General features: G+C 40.5%; 1 protein-coding gene across 1 annotated transcript in view; it reads right to left on the bottom strand.

Annotated features, from left to right (window-relative positions):
• Positions 1-2452, bottom strand: part of TTK (TTK protein kinase) — a 73415-nt gene extending 70963 nt beyond the window's left edge. Inside the window, exon 1 of the mRNA XM_063443020.1 lies at positions 2425-2452. Coding sequence (XP_063299090.1) covers positions 2425-2450 — 26 coding nt within the window. The 5' untranslated portion in view covers positions 2451-2452. The remainder of the gene's footprint in view (positions 1-2424) is intronic.
• Between the last annotated feature and the right edge of the window lie 17143 nt (positions 2453-19595).

Raw genomic sequence — 19595 nt, 5'->3', positions numbered from 1 at the left:
CTGCTTCAAACAGAGAAATAAGCACTTTTGTGGCAGGTGCCAGTTATACCCCTGACACACGCGAGTTTGCTCTTCCCTACCTCCCTTTGTTCACTCTCTCTGCCTCCCTCACACCATGTCTCATTGTCTTATTTTTTTTTTTATTATTATTATTATTAAATCCCCTCCCTCCTGTCACACTCCTTACCCACGCTGTAACAGAATGCATGCATGTGCTATGAGCTGGCAAAACAGTCCAATCAAAGACTTCTCTATGAAGCCCATGGGAATGTCAGAAGACAGCAATGATGGGAGTTTTGCCCAGCACTGGATTACAGGTAAATTTTCAAGTCGTTGTTTGCAGGTTTGAAAGGGGGGGATGCCTAGCCAGTAATGTCCACACACAAACACTTGTGGTCGGGGACAAAAAGCTGAGTTATGCTAGTGGTGCACAAGTCGATTGTGGTTTTCCGAAGTTACATATACATACACACTGGGGAAAGTGTAACAGTAAATGCTCAGTAACTGATGAAACTATAGTTTCTTAGTATATCTGCAGTGAACAAAATTAAACTTACCCTAAGGCTGCAACCAAATAAACACTGCCTTCAGATCATAGTAAGTAGTTACACACATTTCTAAACTAGGTTCCAGGGGACAGAATGTATCCTAAAATAGGTAGAAGTATAATTGCAAAAGACAGTTATTTAAAGAGGTATTATCCTGATGAGCATTTAGTATAAGAAATATAGCTACTCAAGGCTAACACCGATGTAGTCACCCAATAGGTACAAATAACACCAGGCTTAATTGGCTTCTTTCTATATTCTATATTGATTTTCTATATAGGAATGCCTCAAGCTGGGGTCTCTTTTCTACTAACTTCTATGATAATGCAATTCTTATTTAATAGTGGCATAATTATTTCTGTTTTTTGGATATTAACCCTATATTGAACTTTGGTTACTTTATGCTCTGTTCATGTGACTGAGCATTTACGGTTATTGAATGGTGATTTATGCATCTTTATTGCTTGTTTCCAGCGAAAGTGTAAGTTGTTATTAATTGTATATATGTTGCTATGGGAGGTTGTCTCCATAGCAACGATCTCCCAATGAGGCCGAACAGCCGCTCACGTGATGTGGTAATGACACCGCGTGATTATGTCACGCACGCGTTGACGCCGGCTGAACCCGTGCAAGATTCGGACCGGGCTGACAGGAAGCAGAAGATTATTCCGGTGTAAATTTTACCTATTTTCAGCCGAAAAGATCAGCAGACGAAATTTCGGTGCATATATCTATTATATAATTAGGGATGCACCGAAATTTTTTTATATATACACACACACACACACACATACGCACACAATAGGGACACTGTACCCAGACCACTTCAAGGAACTGAAGTGTCTGGGGTGCCTATGGTGTCCCTTTAAGATAAATGCTGCACATTGTTTAGCACTGACCCAGGAAGCATCACTAGTCACCATCTGAGTCACTGCTGCTAGAGGTGTTCCTAGGCAGTATGGTAAACACCATGAAAAGGCAGTGTTTACATTAAAAAGCCTGCAGGGACCGGCTACAGACACCATAACTACATTAAACTGTAGTTCTGGTGACTATAGTGTCCCTTTAACCTTTACAGGTATACAAAGTGAAAGGTTTAAGGACCACTATAGTCACCCAGACCACTTCCGCTCAATGAAGTGGTCTGGGTGCCAGGTCCCCCAGGTTTTAACCCTGCAGCTGCAAACATAGCAGTTTCAGATAAATCCAGCCTTTAGTGGCCGTCTTCCTGACAGCCACAAGAGGCGCTTCTGCGATGCTCAATGCGAAAATCGCATTGAGCACGCAGAACGTCTATAGGAAAGCATTCAGGAGCTGACGTCGGAGGTGGAGGAGGAGAGGTCACCAGCGCAGAAGGAACCCGGCACTGGATAAAGGTAACTGGCTGAAGGAGTTTTATCCCCCTCAGCCCAGTGGGAGGTGGGGACCTAAGGACTATATATAGTGCCAGGAAAACAAATTTGTTTTCCTGGCACTATAGTGGTCATTTAACAATAATTGACATACAAAAGGAAATAAGGACAGTCCTACTCAAGCAAGATTACTATATACTTACATATTATCCCATTGTACGAGTTCATTATTTGTCTGTATTATCTCATCTGTACAGCACTAGAGTATATGTTGGTGCTATACAATTACTGAATAATAATACCTCTGACTAAAAAGCCACCAATGTATATTTAATCACCACCATGGTCAGTATGTGCCATTGTGTTTACAGCCACACCCCCGTGTACACAGCGCCCAGCATAGTACAGCAGCTCTTTCTGGACACCCCGTGCTGAGCCTGGGAGTCAGATAAAGCCAGCCATGGGACGGGGAAGCGATGGTAAACACACTGAGCTCGGATAACCCGGCCATATCTAAAACACACCTCTCTGCCGGTATCTCCGCGGCCATTCCTCCTCCTCAGTGTCGGGGGGCGGGGGGTGGGGGCTCGGCGCTCTCCGTTCGGCCAGTAATAACAGACAGACACCGATAGAACCAGCCGCTCCTCTTACACACAGTTTGAAATCCGTAGCATCCGCAATGCGCAGCGCTGATTGGGCAGACGAAACGGAAACAGGAAGTTGTCACGCGTGGGTCAGCGCGCGTCTCGGCCATTTTTGTTTTGGGAAGGCTGTGTCTATTCCTTTCCGTTAATGTGAGGGGACGTGTATTAGGGTTGTAGCATTCATAGCATGGAGTTTTCAATACTGTAAGATAAGCGCAGGGCTATATGGGGGAGAAAAGGGTTTTCACAAGTAGGATTATTAACGATTGGATTAATCGACCATTTCTTTATGAGGAGAAGTGAAGTGTCGGCTTGTTCTTATTGTGTATTTAGAGCCGAGATAACACATTCCCTCAAATGGGAGCCAAGATATAAATGGGGACTTTGTGGGCGGAGATCAAGTGACTTATGAATGACGTCACTGATGGCACACAAAATGGACGCAGCTGGCTGTAATGGGGGCGTGGCCTGCTTCTTTATCTGGTGACCTGGTGGGTCTCTGACAATGTATTCCATGTCATACTCAGTTACACGGGCAGCAGCACCCCAATCACACACAAAGAGAGAAATATAGTGTGTGTGACAGTGTGATGGGAGGATATTGGACTTTGTCCAGATTTTGTGTCTCTTAGTAACACTAGTGACAATGCACAGCCAGCTGCCATCATGGTGATACCCGGAGGGAGGGGTGGGGTAGGATGGAGGAGGGGGGCTGTTTGGCAGGGGTATATAAGAAGAGGGGAGGGGAGGGGGGGGAATCTATGCAGGAGTTAGGCAGGCTAGGGAGATCAGGCATATGCAATAGCTAAAAAAATAAATAATTTGATTGACAGAGGTACAAGCATTATGTAGTTGCAATGAGCTGGGAAAAAGCTATTATGTGGTGCCTTACAGTGTTACAACAACTGCCAGTAAAATTAAATGATATATTTTTGGTTTTGTTATGGCTTTAACAGTGCGGTACAGTCGTAGTGCAGTCAAGAATCCCTTTTGAGGTGTTTGACAGTATTAAAACTGGCAGTAAATTCAAATAATTGTTTTGTGCTTTGATAGTATGATACAAGGGAGTTAAAAATAATGTTTGGGGGTGTCTGACAGAGCTTCAACTGGCAGTAAATCAAAATAATATTTTTTTTTTATTGGTTTGACAGTGTGGTACAGCTGCAGTACAGTAAACAATCCTTTTTTTGGGGGGGGGGGGGATGATTTCATTGTACAGATAAGGAGCTGGGTCCTCTTGTGTTTTTCATGGATGTGGTGCATCATACCAGTGAAGCAACTATCCCCTACAGGCAGCCCAAATCAAGGGGGTGTCACCTTGACCTTTGATTGTTATCTCAAACCCTCAGACAAAGGGGGGAACATACCTCTACATACAGGATCTTGAAATCGGATCCCACAAGGGCATTTTTAGAAAAACTAAAATGCATCCAACAATCCGAGCTAATTAATAATCTAATATCTAAGAAAGAATACGATTTCATGTTTAACATTAACCCACGTCGATCCACTTTCTATTGTCTCCCAAAGATACACAAACAACATCAAGTGTTTTCTGGGAGACCAATAGTCTCTGAAAATAACAACATGACACAAAATGTTAGTGTGTACCTTGTCCATATCCTTAGACCATTAGTAGCGCAACTTCCCTCATACCTAAGGGATACCAAGCAAACCTTGTCACACTTGGGCTCGTTGGCTTTGCCTGACAACTCGATGCTTTGTAGCCTCGATGTTGAGGCGCTCTATAGTTCGATTCCACATACCTTAGGCCTTGAATATACGACATATTTCCTGTTACAAAGGGGGGGACACCTTAAGAGACATAGTGAGTTCATCATAGAGCTCCTTCACTTTGTACTTACCCACAATTTTTTCATCATATTGGCACATATTACCACCAGGTGCAGGGAACGGCTATGGGGACATCATGTGCGCCCTCATATGCTAACCTGCACCTAGGTTGGTGGGACGCAAAAGTGGTCTTCGCTGACCCCCAGGATAGATTCACTCAGTGTATCTATTCTTGGAAGAGATACATAGACGACATTATGATTGTCTGGACTGGGACTCATGAGGAATTTGATCTCTTTGTTCAGTCCCTTAATCATAATGATTTAAACTTGAAATTCACCGCAGAGGTGGGGAGACCCTCCCTTAGCTTCCTGGACTTGACTCTGCCCCCTGGTGAGGACGGCCAGATGAAAACGGATCTATTTAGAAAGAGTACAGCTACAAATAGCTTACTTAATTGGAAAAGTCATCATCCGGTCCAGCAAAGAAGGAGCATACCCACTGGACAATATTTGCGCCTTAGGCAAAATTGTTCAGATATGGAGGATTTCAAGATTAGAGCGAAGGAGTTACGCTCCATGTTTCGCTCTAAGGGATACCCCAACAAGAGCCTTAAAAGGGCTTATCATAGAGCGTTCATAATAGATCAACTGATTAGGGAGAACCTTCCCCCTCCTCGGCGCAGAGGAAGCCTCACCAAATACAATGAAGATGCATTGCTACATACGATGCTGGTTGGGATCAGGTTAAAACTATTATGAATCGCTATTGGCCAATTCTTAGACAGGATGATCAGCTCAAGGATGTAATCCCACCACACGCAAGTATTGTGGCGAGAAGGGGCAAAAACATTAAGGATTTTCTGGTACACAGCCATTTTCAACTACCAAAAACAACTGTATCTCACTGGCTATCCAATAAACTGAAAGGGACATATAAATGCAGCCGTTGTAGTGCGTGTAACTATATATGTAAAGATTCAAAAATCTTCAATAACAGTTTCCGCTCAGAGATCTTCCATTCCAAATCCTTCTTTAATTGTAACACTAAAGGAGTAGTATATCTAATTAGATGCCAATGTAAAATGCTGTACGTAGGGAAGACCTTCAGGCCTTTTAAAAAACGGATCCTGGAACACATTAACTCCATAAAATCCAGCAGGACCATAGAAACTCCAATGTTTAAACTTTCCAGGGTGGGGATCATATCATACTCAAATTCCTAGTCATCAAATTAGTTAAATTGGACCAAAGGGGAGGTAATCTGGATAAAAAATTGAGGAGAAGGGAATGTTTTTGGATCTACCGTTTGAATACTTTATCGCCGAAGGGATTGAATGAAGGATTTTCCTATTCTCCCTTCATCAGTGATCTATAAATGAATAATTTTATGTATAGGGGTTTTAATAATACTTGCAACACTGTAAATACTTTTGGGCACACACCTTTACGTTACGTATTATATGGATTTTGTGATTCACATTCAATACCTCCGCAGGAGAAAGGGTTAATGTAAATTGACTCAATTTGACTATCTGCTTAAGTTGTGGGCTTCTTTTAAGACCCCACAGTCAAGCCAGGTCTTTACTCTGTATATTCCCTAAAGGGCACCCATCATCTGGAATCCAGCAACCTCAGGGCAAACAACACATATTTTTGTAAAGATTATGACACTTACATAACATTCACTAGTGCAGGTTGTGGAATCCGAGGCATTAAGTACACCAGATATATGATGGTTAATGAAACAGTTACCTGTCTCATTGAAATATTATAAGGTGACACTATCAACAGTGTTTGAATTGTGGGCATAATTGCAGTTTATGTCAAACCTTGCTTATATACAGAATTACTTTCTTGTTGTCCCTTCCCTTGTTTTTATATGTTTAAGAATTTTGCAGCTTAAAATACAACAGGTAGGCACTTCTTTATGAGACTCATTCTTCATTATAGCTCCTCTCCTCCTCCCGCCCCTCCCCCCCTCCCCCGCCCACAGTATCAATCGTGGATATAAAATACTGAAGTGGACGTAGAGAGGGAGGTGTTGAGGGCGGAACGGCATGTTGAATGCATTGACCCCACAGTCGGTCTGTAACACGCCCATCATCTACTATTGAGTTGAGCCAAGGTGAGGATGGGAGGGTCCTTGAGCGGAACCCTCCCCGCCCAGGTGTCTGCTAGCACCACCCACTAATGACGCTTTTGTGCGTCTAGGGTTGGCAATGTGGCAATACTATCGACAGGAGGGGAGGAGTTAGGAGCGGTCGGGGTGATCATCGTCACCGCCCAGCACAGTCCGCATTTCTACACCTGATTGCAGTTTCACAGAACCACGAGGCATACAGCTGATTGGCCCGTTGGGATATTTATACCCTCTCCACACGGAGGTAAGGTTATCCCCTGACGAAGGTGCAGTGATATGCACTGAAACGCACGTCGGGTTCTGTTCTCTTCTCACATTTTCTTTTTATTTGCACTATGGAGACACAGGGTGTTTAACACCTTCTTTTTTTTTTTGTTTAGACATTTTTGTTTGGAGAGAGGTCTAGAGGGTTAATGACTCTGCATGATGACTGCTAGGGACAGCGTTAGAACACCCATGAAGGTGTTTGTTTAGGAGCATCAGGGACAGTATCCAGGAATGCAGACTGACTGACTACAGATCAGCTCAATTTAAATTCAAGTTCCTGCTCTGTTTCTGCCTTTTAGCTGTCCTGTAAGCTGTCCTTCTATCCAGCCCTAGTACAGCTATACCATATGTCTAGGAGCTGAGCTTGTGAATTTACTTTTTACCCTCCAGACTTTTGAGTATCAACTCTTTTCACCATTTAGGCAATACTCCCATTGGAGCTTCTGAGCCAGCCTTTGTGACTAGGTTCTATGGACCTCCTTGGGTTCATTTACCCATACTAGGATAAGAATTGATACTTTTTTGCTGCTCTATGGTCTTGAATTGGCATTGTCTCCAGAAGTATACTTTTTATTGTGCACATTAATAAAGTGGCTGTTTTGTAGATACGATTGGAGACATTTTATTGAATAGCAGAGTTTGTCCCTCAACTCTCATCTTTTTCCTATCCCACTGATTAACAGGTTGCATTTACTTTGCTATTTACTTTTCCCCTTATCTAAAAAAACAGCAGAGAGTCTCCCCTCTTTTGCTTTGGGGTGACCCTCTTATACATTATCTTTTTACACACACTAACACACTCACAATTTTTCGGGGCTTACATTATGGAGTATTTTTCACTGTTGGCCAGTATGGCTGCTACTGGCTGGGCCGGCAGGTGGTCTGGGAGTTGTGGCGGGCGGCGAAGGAGCTATGATCCTCCGCTCAGCTTCCTCGCGCATCTCTCAGTGATGCCTGAGCCATAGTGATGTTATATTCTGTCTCCGTCATCACTGAGGTGCGTGTGAGGGAGCTGAGCAGGAAGGGCTCAGGGGAGAATGTCCCCCTCCACCCGCAACATCATGTCGCCAGCTCTCTGGTCCCCCAGGGCAAGAGTCTGGCAATGCATTTGCCAGGGCGTGTGGGGCGCGTCTTTTTGTTGTCACCCCCTTGAAAGTGCCGCCCAAGGCAAATGCCATGTCATACTTGCGCTAAATACAGCACTGACCAGACCCATGGTAGAGCTTACATCATGGTTTCACCAACTAGTCACTTGCAGTTGCGTTGCGTTTTTTTGCCTTAAAGGTGCCTCAGCTCTCCCTGCTGCGTTTTGCTGTGGTCATCAGGTCTCTGCTTAGGCTTATCTGCATACACGTCTTGTAGGATGCAATTTAATCACAACAGGCTTGCTGAGGGAGGCAGGAGACAGGTTCAGTGCTGTGCAGGGAGTCAACAATTTTGAGAATCACATGACTGAGCGTGGCCTCTCCATAGAAAACATAAGTGAGGATGGTGCACAAATTAGACATTCCCATATAAAATCATTGAAGCAATGCTTTTGTATGGCTAAAAATCTGACGCTTGAAGTACTCATGCAGAGCGTGAGGACACCCAGCATCAGTTATTGGAAAAAAGATTAATTTCAATCCATGAAGTGCTCCTACTGGCTGTCTTCGAGACAGCCACTAGAGCCAGACTTAGTGCTGCACTGTAAACATTGCACTTACTCTGGAAATGCAAAGTTTAATATTGAAGCACCAAGGTCAATAAGGACACGGCAACCAGACCAATTCAGTGAGCTGAAGTGGTGTGGTTGACTACAGTGTTTTGTTACATTTTTTTTTATTAATTAATGAACCTTGCTCATTTTCATATAAACAGACAACAGTGAACTATAGCATTTGAAATACAATTTAGTATTATAACCATTCTGTAGTGTGACTTTGAATCACAGCATCAGATTAACCAAAGTTTTGCTCCGGAACAATTGGTGAAAGTTGATGAAAAATCGACCAACACAGACCTTGTAATGCCATCTGACATCGCTGAATATGGTCCAACAGAAATGGAGAATCCAGCTGGAATTGATACATTGATGTCTCCATCCATATCACAAGAAGCTTCTATTGCTGGAATTATGGACAAATTTCTACTATATCCAGAGCCTCTCTAATAGATTCAACCTTGACATCATCTGAACTGAATGATCCAGATTTCAGTACAGAAGATGAATCAACAGACATTGGCAAACTATCTTTGATTACAGAGCCCTCTCCTGAAGATTGTGTCTGTGAGAAAAAAAATGATTGTTTTTGAGACCTGTCTGGATGAACTATTAGTAAAATTTAAGACCTGTAAATATTTGCTAACATGCAAAGCACCTGTCATTCGCACTGGAAAAAAAGTATTTCAGGGACTTTATTGAATGTTTACACAATATGTGAACTTAACCATCGGTGTGAACTGTGGAGAAGCCAGCCAATGATTGGCAACCGCTCTTGCGGCAATTTATTGGCGAGTTCATCAGTTCTCTTCAGTGGATCACATTTTACTAAAGTTTTTGAATTCTTTAAGATTTTTGGAATAGCATTCGTTTCTGAATCAATTTATTACGTTTACCAAAAAAATTATGTTTCCTGTAATCAGTCATCACTACACAAAGGAAAGACGTTTCTTGATTGAGAGTTTGAAGGACAAAGTGTTATGCCTTCCAGGAGACGGGCAATGTGATAGCCCTGGTTTCAGTGCAAAGTACTGCACTTATTTTCTTTTGGAGGAAAGATCACAGAAAATTATTGAGTGGAACACTATACAAGTAAGTGAAACAACTTCCTCAGTTGCCATGGAAGCAAGGGCATTCACTAGTTGCATGGATCAAATTTTGAGTGAAAACCTGATTGTTCAAATACTTGTAACGGACAGGCATGTCAGCATCCACAAAATAATGTGTGAAAAATATAAAACCATAAATCATCAGTTCGACATATGGCACTTCTGCAAGAACATGCGGTCTAAACTTGCAGCAATATGCAGACAATCCCTGTACAAGGAGCTGGTACCCTGGCAGAAATCAATAATAAATCATATGTGGTCAGCATGTTCATCGTGTGAAGGAAGTCCTCAATTGTTAATGGAGAAATGGCAGTCGGTCCTTCATCATATTTTGGATATTCACCAATGGGACTCAGCAACACAGTTCAACAAGTGTGATCATGGAGAATACCTCGAAAATCATGATAGAAAACATAAATGACTCAAACCAGGTGGAATTGCATATTCGAAACTTCACATTTTTTTTAAGTATGAGAAATTTTAAAGACTTTCCACACTTGGTGGAGTTTGGTCACACAGGCTCACTTTAAGTTTTTCACAGTTTTGTTTTAAAATATTGTCCCAAAAGAGTCCACTTCTCAATGGACGGCATGGTGCTGGCACACAACGCCAATGTGGACAGAGAGCAAGCCACAATAGCGTTTCCAACCTTATTTATCCAAGAGAAACAAAACATGGAAAATTAAATTTTTTTTACGACAAACCAACCATTGAGCATATTTATGTGTGTGTGTGTAATTGTCTGTAACTGTCTCTCTATAGATATATCTATATATATCTATAGAGAGACAGTTACAGAGATATATATATAAAAAAACACAAGCTTATATAGGACATAATAATCAAGTAATTACTTACATGTCCAGGTGATACTCATTCACCGCCGCCGCCGAGCGCGTCCCAGTCACATCCACGCTAGAATTACTTCCGGGTTACATCCCATGTGATAGAGAGCAGAGTGGATTGGCCCTGGGCGCCACGTTTCCGGGGCAACCAGAGAAACATCGTTCTCATTGGTTCTTCCCGCGAGTACTGGCGCCATAAGGGGACAAACTTCACTCAATCATTAATGCTTTGGCTTTGTTAGCACGTTGTGATGGCAACCAGAACGCGGTCGAACGGGACAGCAGGGAGAGAGCACCTGGAAAGATGAGAGAAGAGATCATAATGCACAGTGCATTTATATTAAAATAGTACAGTCTAACACAGAGATCTAAAATATATACATTGTGTCAGATAACCATATGTGAAGGAGAAACAGCCTCCTATTACCCATAAAGGAATTAGTACAAATATGATTATTGTGAAGTAAATAATAAAATAAATCAAACCTTATGACAAGGATTATTATTAATATCAAGGCATTAGAGTGTTGAATATGATGTGTATGCCACAGACACTATGTGGTAAATGTATTCAAGTATAAATAAAAATGTTATAATATCCCTGTGCGAAATAATCTATATATAATATTAAATTGAGCATAATTTATTTAAATGATATATGATTATGTGCATCAACCAAATACTACTATCATGCATTATTGCTACTCCTAAACTCTCATAATCATGTATTAACTCTTGATATTCTGTACATTATCAAAACAATAATAATAATAATGATATATGTCTTAAATAATTTTTTAAAAGAACAACATTACTATCAATTTATATATGTAAATATTCGAACATAGTTAACGAAACCACATATGAGAAGTCTTCACTCAGCCGATTTGTTTAATCATTCCCTTTTCTTATGATACAAACACGAGAAACTCATTCAAGCTCTCAAAGAAAAACTGTAAAGGAACACTTTTCATTCAAACCCTTAGGTGACAGAGTATGAAGTTGAGTTATCCAATAGGTTTTCCTTTGCAATAAGAGTCTGCCCCTGTCTCCACCACGTGCTGGGACAGGGACATGCTCTATTGCCACACATCTAAGAGATGTGAGTTGGTGTTGGAACTCAAGAAAATGTCGGGCCACAGGTTTGTCCGACCTGCCATCTCGGTATGCAAGTCGGATGCTAGATCTGTGGCCCCTAATTCTCTCACAGAGCGCAGTTTCTGTTTTGCCTATATAATTAAGGCCACAAGGGCATGTAAGCTTATAGATGACAAAATCAGTCCGACAATGAATACGATGTTGGATTTTGTACACTTTGCCTGTGTAAGGATGAGTAAAGGTTTTTGAAGAGATGATATGTCCGCATGTTACACATCCCAAACACCTTACACACCCAACATTTCTATTCTCTCTTTTATTAGATCCATAGCAATGCTGTGGATCTGTTTTGACCAACATGTCTCTCAAATTCCTGTTTTGTTGAAAGCAAAACATAGGCTTCTGATGAAGATTTTCCGGGAGAGAAGAATCTAGTTCTAATATATTCCAATGTTTTTGAATTGATGATGTGAGTTCCGAACTTGCGGTGTTAAAATTCATAGGGAAGATAGGTCGAGTGTTCGTTGCTTTCTCCCCCTGGCTGTCTGGACAAATAAAGGCTGCTCTTGCTTTATTCATGGCCTTATCAAGAATGGTATGGGGATATCATCTTGATTGAAATCTTCTGTGCATAGTAGTTAATTGTTGGTCACACTGTTGTCTCATAATCAACAGAAAAAGTTCTTTCTTCCAGTATGAGGAAAGCTTTATTTAGCAAGCAGGCCCCAATAGAGCCACAGCAAAACATGAAAACCAAAATAACCACCTACTCCACACTGGAGACTAACTAGCATAGAGTACCCTTTCTATGCTACTGGGCAGCTAAGCTGACCCCAGTAGTTTAACAAATAAAAATAAAAGCTTCTAACCGTTGGTGAGGTAACCGGGGGTCTCTCCGGAACTCCTCCACATGACCAGACTCTTTTCCCAGGCAGGTATCATCCTCTCTGCCTATTCCCCTGCAGCTTTCCTTCCAGGCAAGTATCGTCCTCTCTGACTATTCCCCTGCAGCTTTCCTTCCAGGCAGGTATTGTCCACTCTGCCTATTCCACTGCAACCCTTCTTCCTGGTAGGTATTGTCCCCTCTGCCTATTCCTCTGTAGCCCTTCTTCCAAGAAGCTATCCACTTCTGCCTTTACAAAGACACTTGCAGCTCTCAGGCCCAGCTCTCTTTATTTATCCCAGGGCTAGAGGGATCGTGCAGCCAGCCAACAGGTCCAAAGACTGATGATACATAGTACCAAGGCCTGAATTACATAAGCATCCCCAAAACTTATATAAGGCAGGTACACGTCTGAAATAATAAAATATATATATAAACACCATGTCCCTCTTTCCCTCTCTCTCTCTCTCTTTTTCTTTTTTTTACTTTTGTGAGTTTTAAATTAGGCGTTCTTAGCAAACCACTAATTTTAAAAAACAAGCGGACGATATCAAAAAAAGATTTATACAAAAAGGTTACGACAATAAAATGATAGATTCCACTATTAACCAAACATTGGCCATAAATCAAAAAGATCTAATACACAAAGAAAAAGTCCAAAAACAACAAAAAGACTTTTCACTACCGATTGTGCTAGGCTATAATAATAAAAATAGAGATCTAAAAAAGATTATAAATAGACATTGGCATTTATTAAAAGAAGATGCTATTTTAAAAGACCTAATTCCTGAGAAACCTAAAGTAGTATTCAGAGGTGCTCCAAATCTAAAAATGCACCTCACAAAAAACTGCACGAAAGAAAACGAAAAAAGAAAGAATGACTTTATGTCAAATAAAAACGGTTTTTATAAATGTAACTCACGTCTAGCATGCACAAAAACTAATACGACAGCAAAATTAAGAACTACTTTTAAATAAAAAAATACTGGAAAAACATTCAATATTAAAGATATTATAACCTGCAACAGCAGAAACGTGATTTATTTATTGGAGTGCCCTTGTGGCCTCCAATATATCGGACGCACCATCAGACCTTTGAAAACACGAGTAGCAGAACACTGCAGGAATATAGAAAAGGGTTATAAAAACCAAAATACGCAAAATACTACCACGCTGATTAACGCCATCATTTCCGGCATGACACATGCGTTTCAGAGTGGTGACAGGATATTGTACACACCAGGAAGTAATTCTCATTAACCCCTTAAGGACTGGACTGTTTTTGCGATGTTGTACATTTGCGACCAGGGTTTGTGTTTAGCTGTAATTTTCCGCTCTCTCATTTACTGTTCCCATACAAATTATATATTGTTTTTTTCAGGACAAAAAGGGCTTTATTTACATACCATTATTTATATAATTTAATGTAATTTAATTTAAACATTTTTAAAAAATATGATGAACATTTTTTAAAAATACATGTTTTTTTACTTTTACTTGAAAAATATTTTACTCATCTACAAAAGCGAATGAAAAAAACTGCTACATAGATTCTAAATTTTGTCCTGAGTTTAAAAATACCCAGTGTTTACATGCTTTTTTGCTTTTTTTTTTTTTGCAAGTTATAGGGCTATAGTTCCAAGTAGGATATTGCGGTTTCAAAACATACATTTTTAAAATGTATCAATAGTGACATTGTACACTGTTACCTGTCATAAATCTCTGAATAACACCCCACATGTACATATTTTATTTTAACGTAGACAACCCAGGGTATTCAATATGGGGTATGTCCAGTCTTTTTTAGTAGCCACTTAGTCGAAAACACTGGCCAAAGTTAGCGTTCATATTTGTTTGTGTGTGAAAAAGTAAAAAACTTAATCGAACGCTAATTTTGGCCAGTGTTTGTGACTAAGTTGCTACTAAAAAAGACTTGACATACCCCATTTACAATACTTTGGGTTGTCTTCTTTTGCAAATGGTATGCCATCATGGGGGTAATTCTCATTCCTGGGCTACCATACGCTCTCAAAGGCAACGTAACCAACCTGGCCATTTTCAATGTAAAAATATTTGACCCATCTATTTGACCCTGTAACTTTCAAAAACGCTTTAAAACCTGTACATGGGGGGTACTGTTATACTCAGGAGACTTTGCTGAACACAAATATTAGTGTTTCAAAACAGCAAATTGTATCACAACAATTATATCATCAGTAAAAGTGCTGTTTGTGTGTGAAAAATGCAAAAAAAAAGTCACTTTCACTGACAATATCATCGCTGTGATATGTTTTCTGTTTTGAATCACTAATATTTGTGTTTAGCGAAGTCTCCCGAGTAAAACAGTACCCCCCATGTACAGGTTTTAGGGTGTCATAGAAAGTTACAGGGTAAAATATAGTGCTAGCAAATTAAATTCTCTGGACTTTCTGCCTGGGATGGCAGGCAGGTCCCTCAAATTGCAATCAATAAAATTACTTAATTATGTAAAAATATTACATAAATACGCACGTAGAATTTAAATATATATGCATATTTATATATTTGAAGTCTACGTGTATATTTATATATTTATTTATGTAATTTTGTATATGGACATATGTATATTTTGTATTATTTTTATTTATTTATATATACATATATATATATATATATATACAATTTCATTCTATGTGTATTTTGATATAAATATATATATATATATATATTACTATAAAAATACAGTTAGAATAATATTTCATATATATATATATATATATATATTTTAATTTTTTTATTATTTTTACATGTTTTTATTTAATTAAAATTGTATTTATTAATATTAACCTTTATTTTTTATTTTTTTTATTTTACACTAGCAGGGAGACTGCCTGTCAGCACAGACAGTCCCCCTGCAGGCAGACACATGGACACCTATTGTGACCATGTGTCGCCCTTCGTGCCGCGTGGAGCGTTGCCATGGTAACCTGAATTGGCCGATACCGATATTGCCGAAAATACCCAATCCACAAACATAGTACTGCCCACAGGGTTTTGAAATACAACCAATCAATTCGTACAATACACACAGACACTCCCACACAAAATCCTCCCCTCTGCCTGTGTTATGATTACTGAACACAATGGGTAATATAATTATCACAGGCAGAGGAATACAGTTTTTACAAAATAATTTTATTTTTTTTAATTCTTTATTTATTCCAGTGCAAGACATCACAAGCGATACATGTACAGTAATACAAAAAAGAGAGAAACTGTCCTTAAGGAAAAACCTGATAGAGGGATATTAGTATCAAAAAAGATATAGAGTAGGTTTAGTATCCTGTAGTAATAGGTTTAAAAATATCATACTTTAATAGGGTAAATAGACGCCAGTTCTGAGTCGCAGTAGGTGCTGGCTAGCTCTTGGCTGGCACCCAGACTTACTTGCATAAGACAAAACGGGGCGTGTAGGTAAGGGGGTAGTACTGTGTTGATATATACTAAAATCACATAGTACCAAACAAATACAGAAATAACAATAGAAAATAGAAAATAAAATATAAATCCACCCTATCCTTTGCTCGTAGACTGGTCCAAAATAATGGACAGTGGCAATAGGAAGGGAAGGGCGAGTTAAGAAAAAGGGGGGGGGAGGGGGAAATGGGCGAACGAAGCTAGGCAAAGCAGAGTATGCAGTGCCTAGTAGTAAAAACTCATTTCAATTTTAACAGTGTACTGATAGCGTCCTATGGTAGTTGACCACTAGGGGTCGCTACAGAATTAGCTTCAAATCTGGTAGGCTTACTTCATTGACACAATAGTATCCGATGTAGGTGTATATACAAGTAAAGGTGTAAACTAGTATCCGACAGACTAAGGTAGAATACAACAAGTCTGTCACTATGGTACTGAGCCTAATACTGTATTTACATCCAACATGGAAAATGAAGTCAGTCCGTGGTATGAACTCTTAATCGTGGTTTCTCAAGGAAATGGTTGGTCTGAAAGTCAGACACATTTAAGCTAATCTGTTCGTTTGGTATTGAGCCAATCCTGACAAGATACTACAGTAAAACAGAACGGTTACGTATTCGGTTATAACTGTATCTGACATATGTGATTTTGCCAAATTAACACCTAGCTCAGATAATAAAGTAGGTCCGTTGTGTGGGCTATCTGTAGTGCTGTTTGGGATTCCGTGTATCCGATAGTACACTGTAATCCCAGTGCCTAGTTCCCTACGTTTGGTGTTTCCAGACAAATTGAGTCCACTGTTGATCCTGTGTAGCATCTGATTATGCTCACGATTTATCAGGATCCTAACAGTGGTTAGATTAACAGGTCTGGCTCACATACCAGACAGTCTATACTTAGAGAAACCCGGAAAAGGAATAGTGCCTTCATGGGCACTAGTTATAGTAAAGAGAGTGCCAATGAGACGGCACAATAGTAAGTAGGTGAAAAGAGTTATGTACACTGTGAAATGGTTTGCATAAATGAACACCCAAATCGGTATAGAGCTGGCTTTCCGATTCATTTATATCAGAATGTCAAATCCCCAAGATAAATATATACAGTGTCCTCTCATAACAGGATCGGTCTGTTTAGCTGTCTACACTACCGCAGGGTTATAAAGCCCGCTAGGGTAGACATCAGTGAGACAGGTACTGGGAACCGATCGTCAGGTATTTGGAGGAATGAAGTCTTTTTCTTGGGAGGTGACGGAAAGCAGGTAACGGTCTCAGGTTGATGTCGGTGTAGACCCGACGTGCGTTTCGCCGTGTTTAGCGGCTCGTCAGGGGGAAATGTCTCCATCCAGTGGTAAAGTTTATAAATCCCGCCCTGGCAGCTGATTGGTCGGATTTCGGCTGTCATGGAATGAGAGACTACGGTGGCTCACTAGAGTCAAAAATGTGAGGGAATCACTGTAGTTTGGTTTCGATATATGTACATGCCGGAATGCTTGTGCAATTAGTTCACAAACTTGCCTCTGAAATTCGAAGCTTTTAAGGATAATGTCCATAAGAGGTGATTGGTATATTAATGATCGTGAGTCCACATTGTTTGTATATGATAGTAGATAATCAATTCGTCATCACCTCTTGGTAATGTCATATTTTGACATATTGTATCCACATAGTAGGTGATACAATGAAGTTACAGGAGATGATCTTTTGATACAAGAGTATTATAAAGATCAGTGGTGGTATTCTTCCCTTGTTTTCTAGGAGTGGTGCCGGTCCATATGGTCAATAGCTCATCACTATATTATGTATAGGAGCATAGAGTGTATAGGGACACCATTTTGGGAGTACCCTGTTTTATAATTAGAACCAGTGAGTAAGGGGTGATAATTGGTCGTGCTTGGTCACCCCAAATTACTGGTGAATAAAGGGTGTATAATTAAAATCTTCGTTTAGGCCATGGGGGGCTAAGGTTTTAAAGGTGAAAATCCAATGTGATTCTTTTTGTAATAAGATTTTATTAAAGTCACCTTTCCTCGGGTTGGGCATTAGTTTTTCAATGGCCTGGAATCGTATGTTGTCACTGATGCCATTATGGAAGTTAATGATGTGTCGTGCTACTGTAGTTGGAGTAACAGTATTTTTGATGGAGTTTATGTGCTGCAAGACCCTCCGTCTGAACTGTTGGAAGGTCTTGCCTATATACTGGATCCCACAACTACACGTGATCAGGTATATCAGTCGGGTGGTGCCACAGTTTATCAAAGCGTTGGTGACTACACTGATACGTGTTTGAGTGGAGATCACTGATTTGGTGGGTAAGATATACTGGCAGGCCTTGCAATGGCCGCATTTGTAAGTCCCCTTTAGATCAGAGAGCCAATTTGATGGTGCTGAGGGGGAGGAAAGATGACTGTGAACCAGTTGATCCTGTAGGTTAGGTGGTCTCTGTGCTGTTAGGGAGGGGTGGCTAGGTAATATTTTTTGAAGAGCAGGATCATGTTGGAGAATGGGCCAATTCCTTTTGAAGATGTTGGTCATGCATTCCCACCCTTGGTCGAAGGTCGCTATGCAACGGGGGGTCCTGGAGTCTTGTACAGGTCTAGTGAAGTGAAGACTGGTATGCCGATCTGTGCCACTTGCTCGTTGAAATGCCCGTTTAAGAACCCGATTTGGGTATTGTAGTTCTTTAAAGCGGGATTTCAGGAGTTGGCATTCCTTGTAAAAGGTCTCATCTTTTGAACAGTTACGTCTTGCCCTGAGATACTGTCCATAGGGGATAGATGCTTTGAGTCGATAGGGGTGGTGACTGGTCCAATGTAATAAGCTGTTTGTGGATGTTTCTTTTCTAAAAAGTTCGGTCTGAATAGTCCCGTCTTGTTCCAAGATAATCTTAAGGTCCAGGAACACTAGTTGGTGCTCATCAATTACATGTGTCAAGCTGAGATTAATGTCATTGTCGTTTAATAACTTGACAAAATCTTCAAACAGGGTCACGGAACCCGTCCATAGGAGCAGCATGTCATCTATGTACCGGTGCCAGGTTAAAATAAATTCATGAAACTGGCTGAATTTGGTGGTCGTGACGACATGCTGCTCCCACCATCCCAGGAATAAATTGGCGTATGTGGGCGCACACGCTGTCCCCATAGCGGTGCCGGAGATCTGGAGGTAGTAAACACCGTTAAACACAAAGTAGTTGTGTGTCAAGACAAACTCGAGTGAGGCCAAGATGAAATCCTTTTGCGCATCATTGTATGAGAGCCAAGAGCTAGCCAGCACCTACTGCGACTCAGAACTGGCGTCTATTTACCCTATTAAAGTATGATATTTTTAAACCTATTACTACAGGATACTAAACCTACTCTATATCTTTTTTGATACTAATATCCCTCTATCAGGTTTTTCCTTAAGGACAGTTTCTCTCTTTTTTGTACTTTATACTTTGAGGGTTACCCCCTCCCTGTCCGGTCACACTTGACAACGTTATGGGCCAACCCACTTCTCTATGTACAGTAATACAGAAAACTTAAACACCAAGCGAGTATACCTAGACCATTACATGTAATAACAGCAAGAGGAATGAACTAGCGTGAACTTCCAGGTCTCCCTGTCATGTATTATTATAAGCATGCCTATCACCCGTTCACCACATAGATCAAAAACTCCATAGGAGCTTGGATGTTCCGCCTGGTATTTTTTATTAGTATATAAAACAGTAATCAGATAACCAATGAATAAGAACGGCCGCACCTCCATCGCACA

This window comes from Pelobates fuscus, chromosome 2 (assembly GCF_036172605.1).
Source record: "Pelobates fuscus isolate aPelFus1 chromosome 2, aPelFus1.pri, whole genome shotgun sequence".
In the NCBI taxonomy this organism is placed as follows: Eukaryota; Metazoa; Chordata; class Amphibia; order Anura; family Pelobatidae; genus Pelobates; species Pelobates fuscus.
This window is presented reverse-complemented; position numbering and strand designations above follow the sequence as displayed.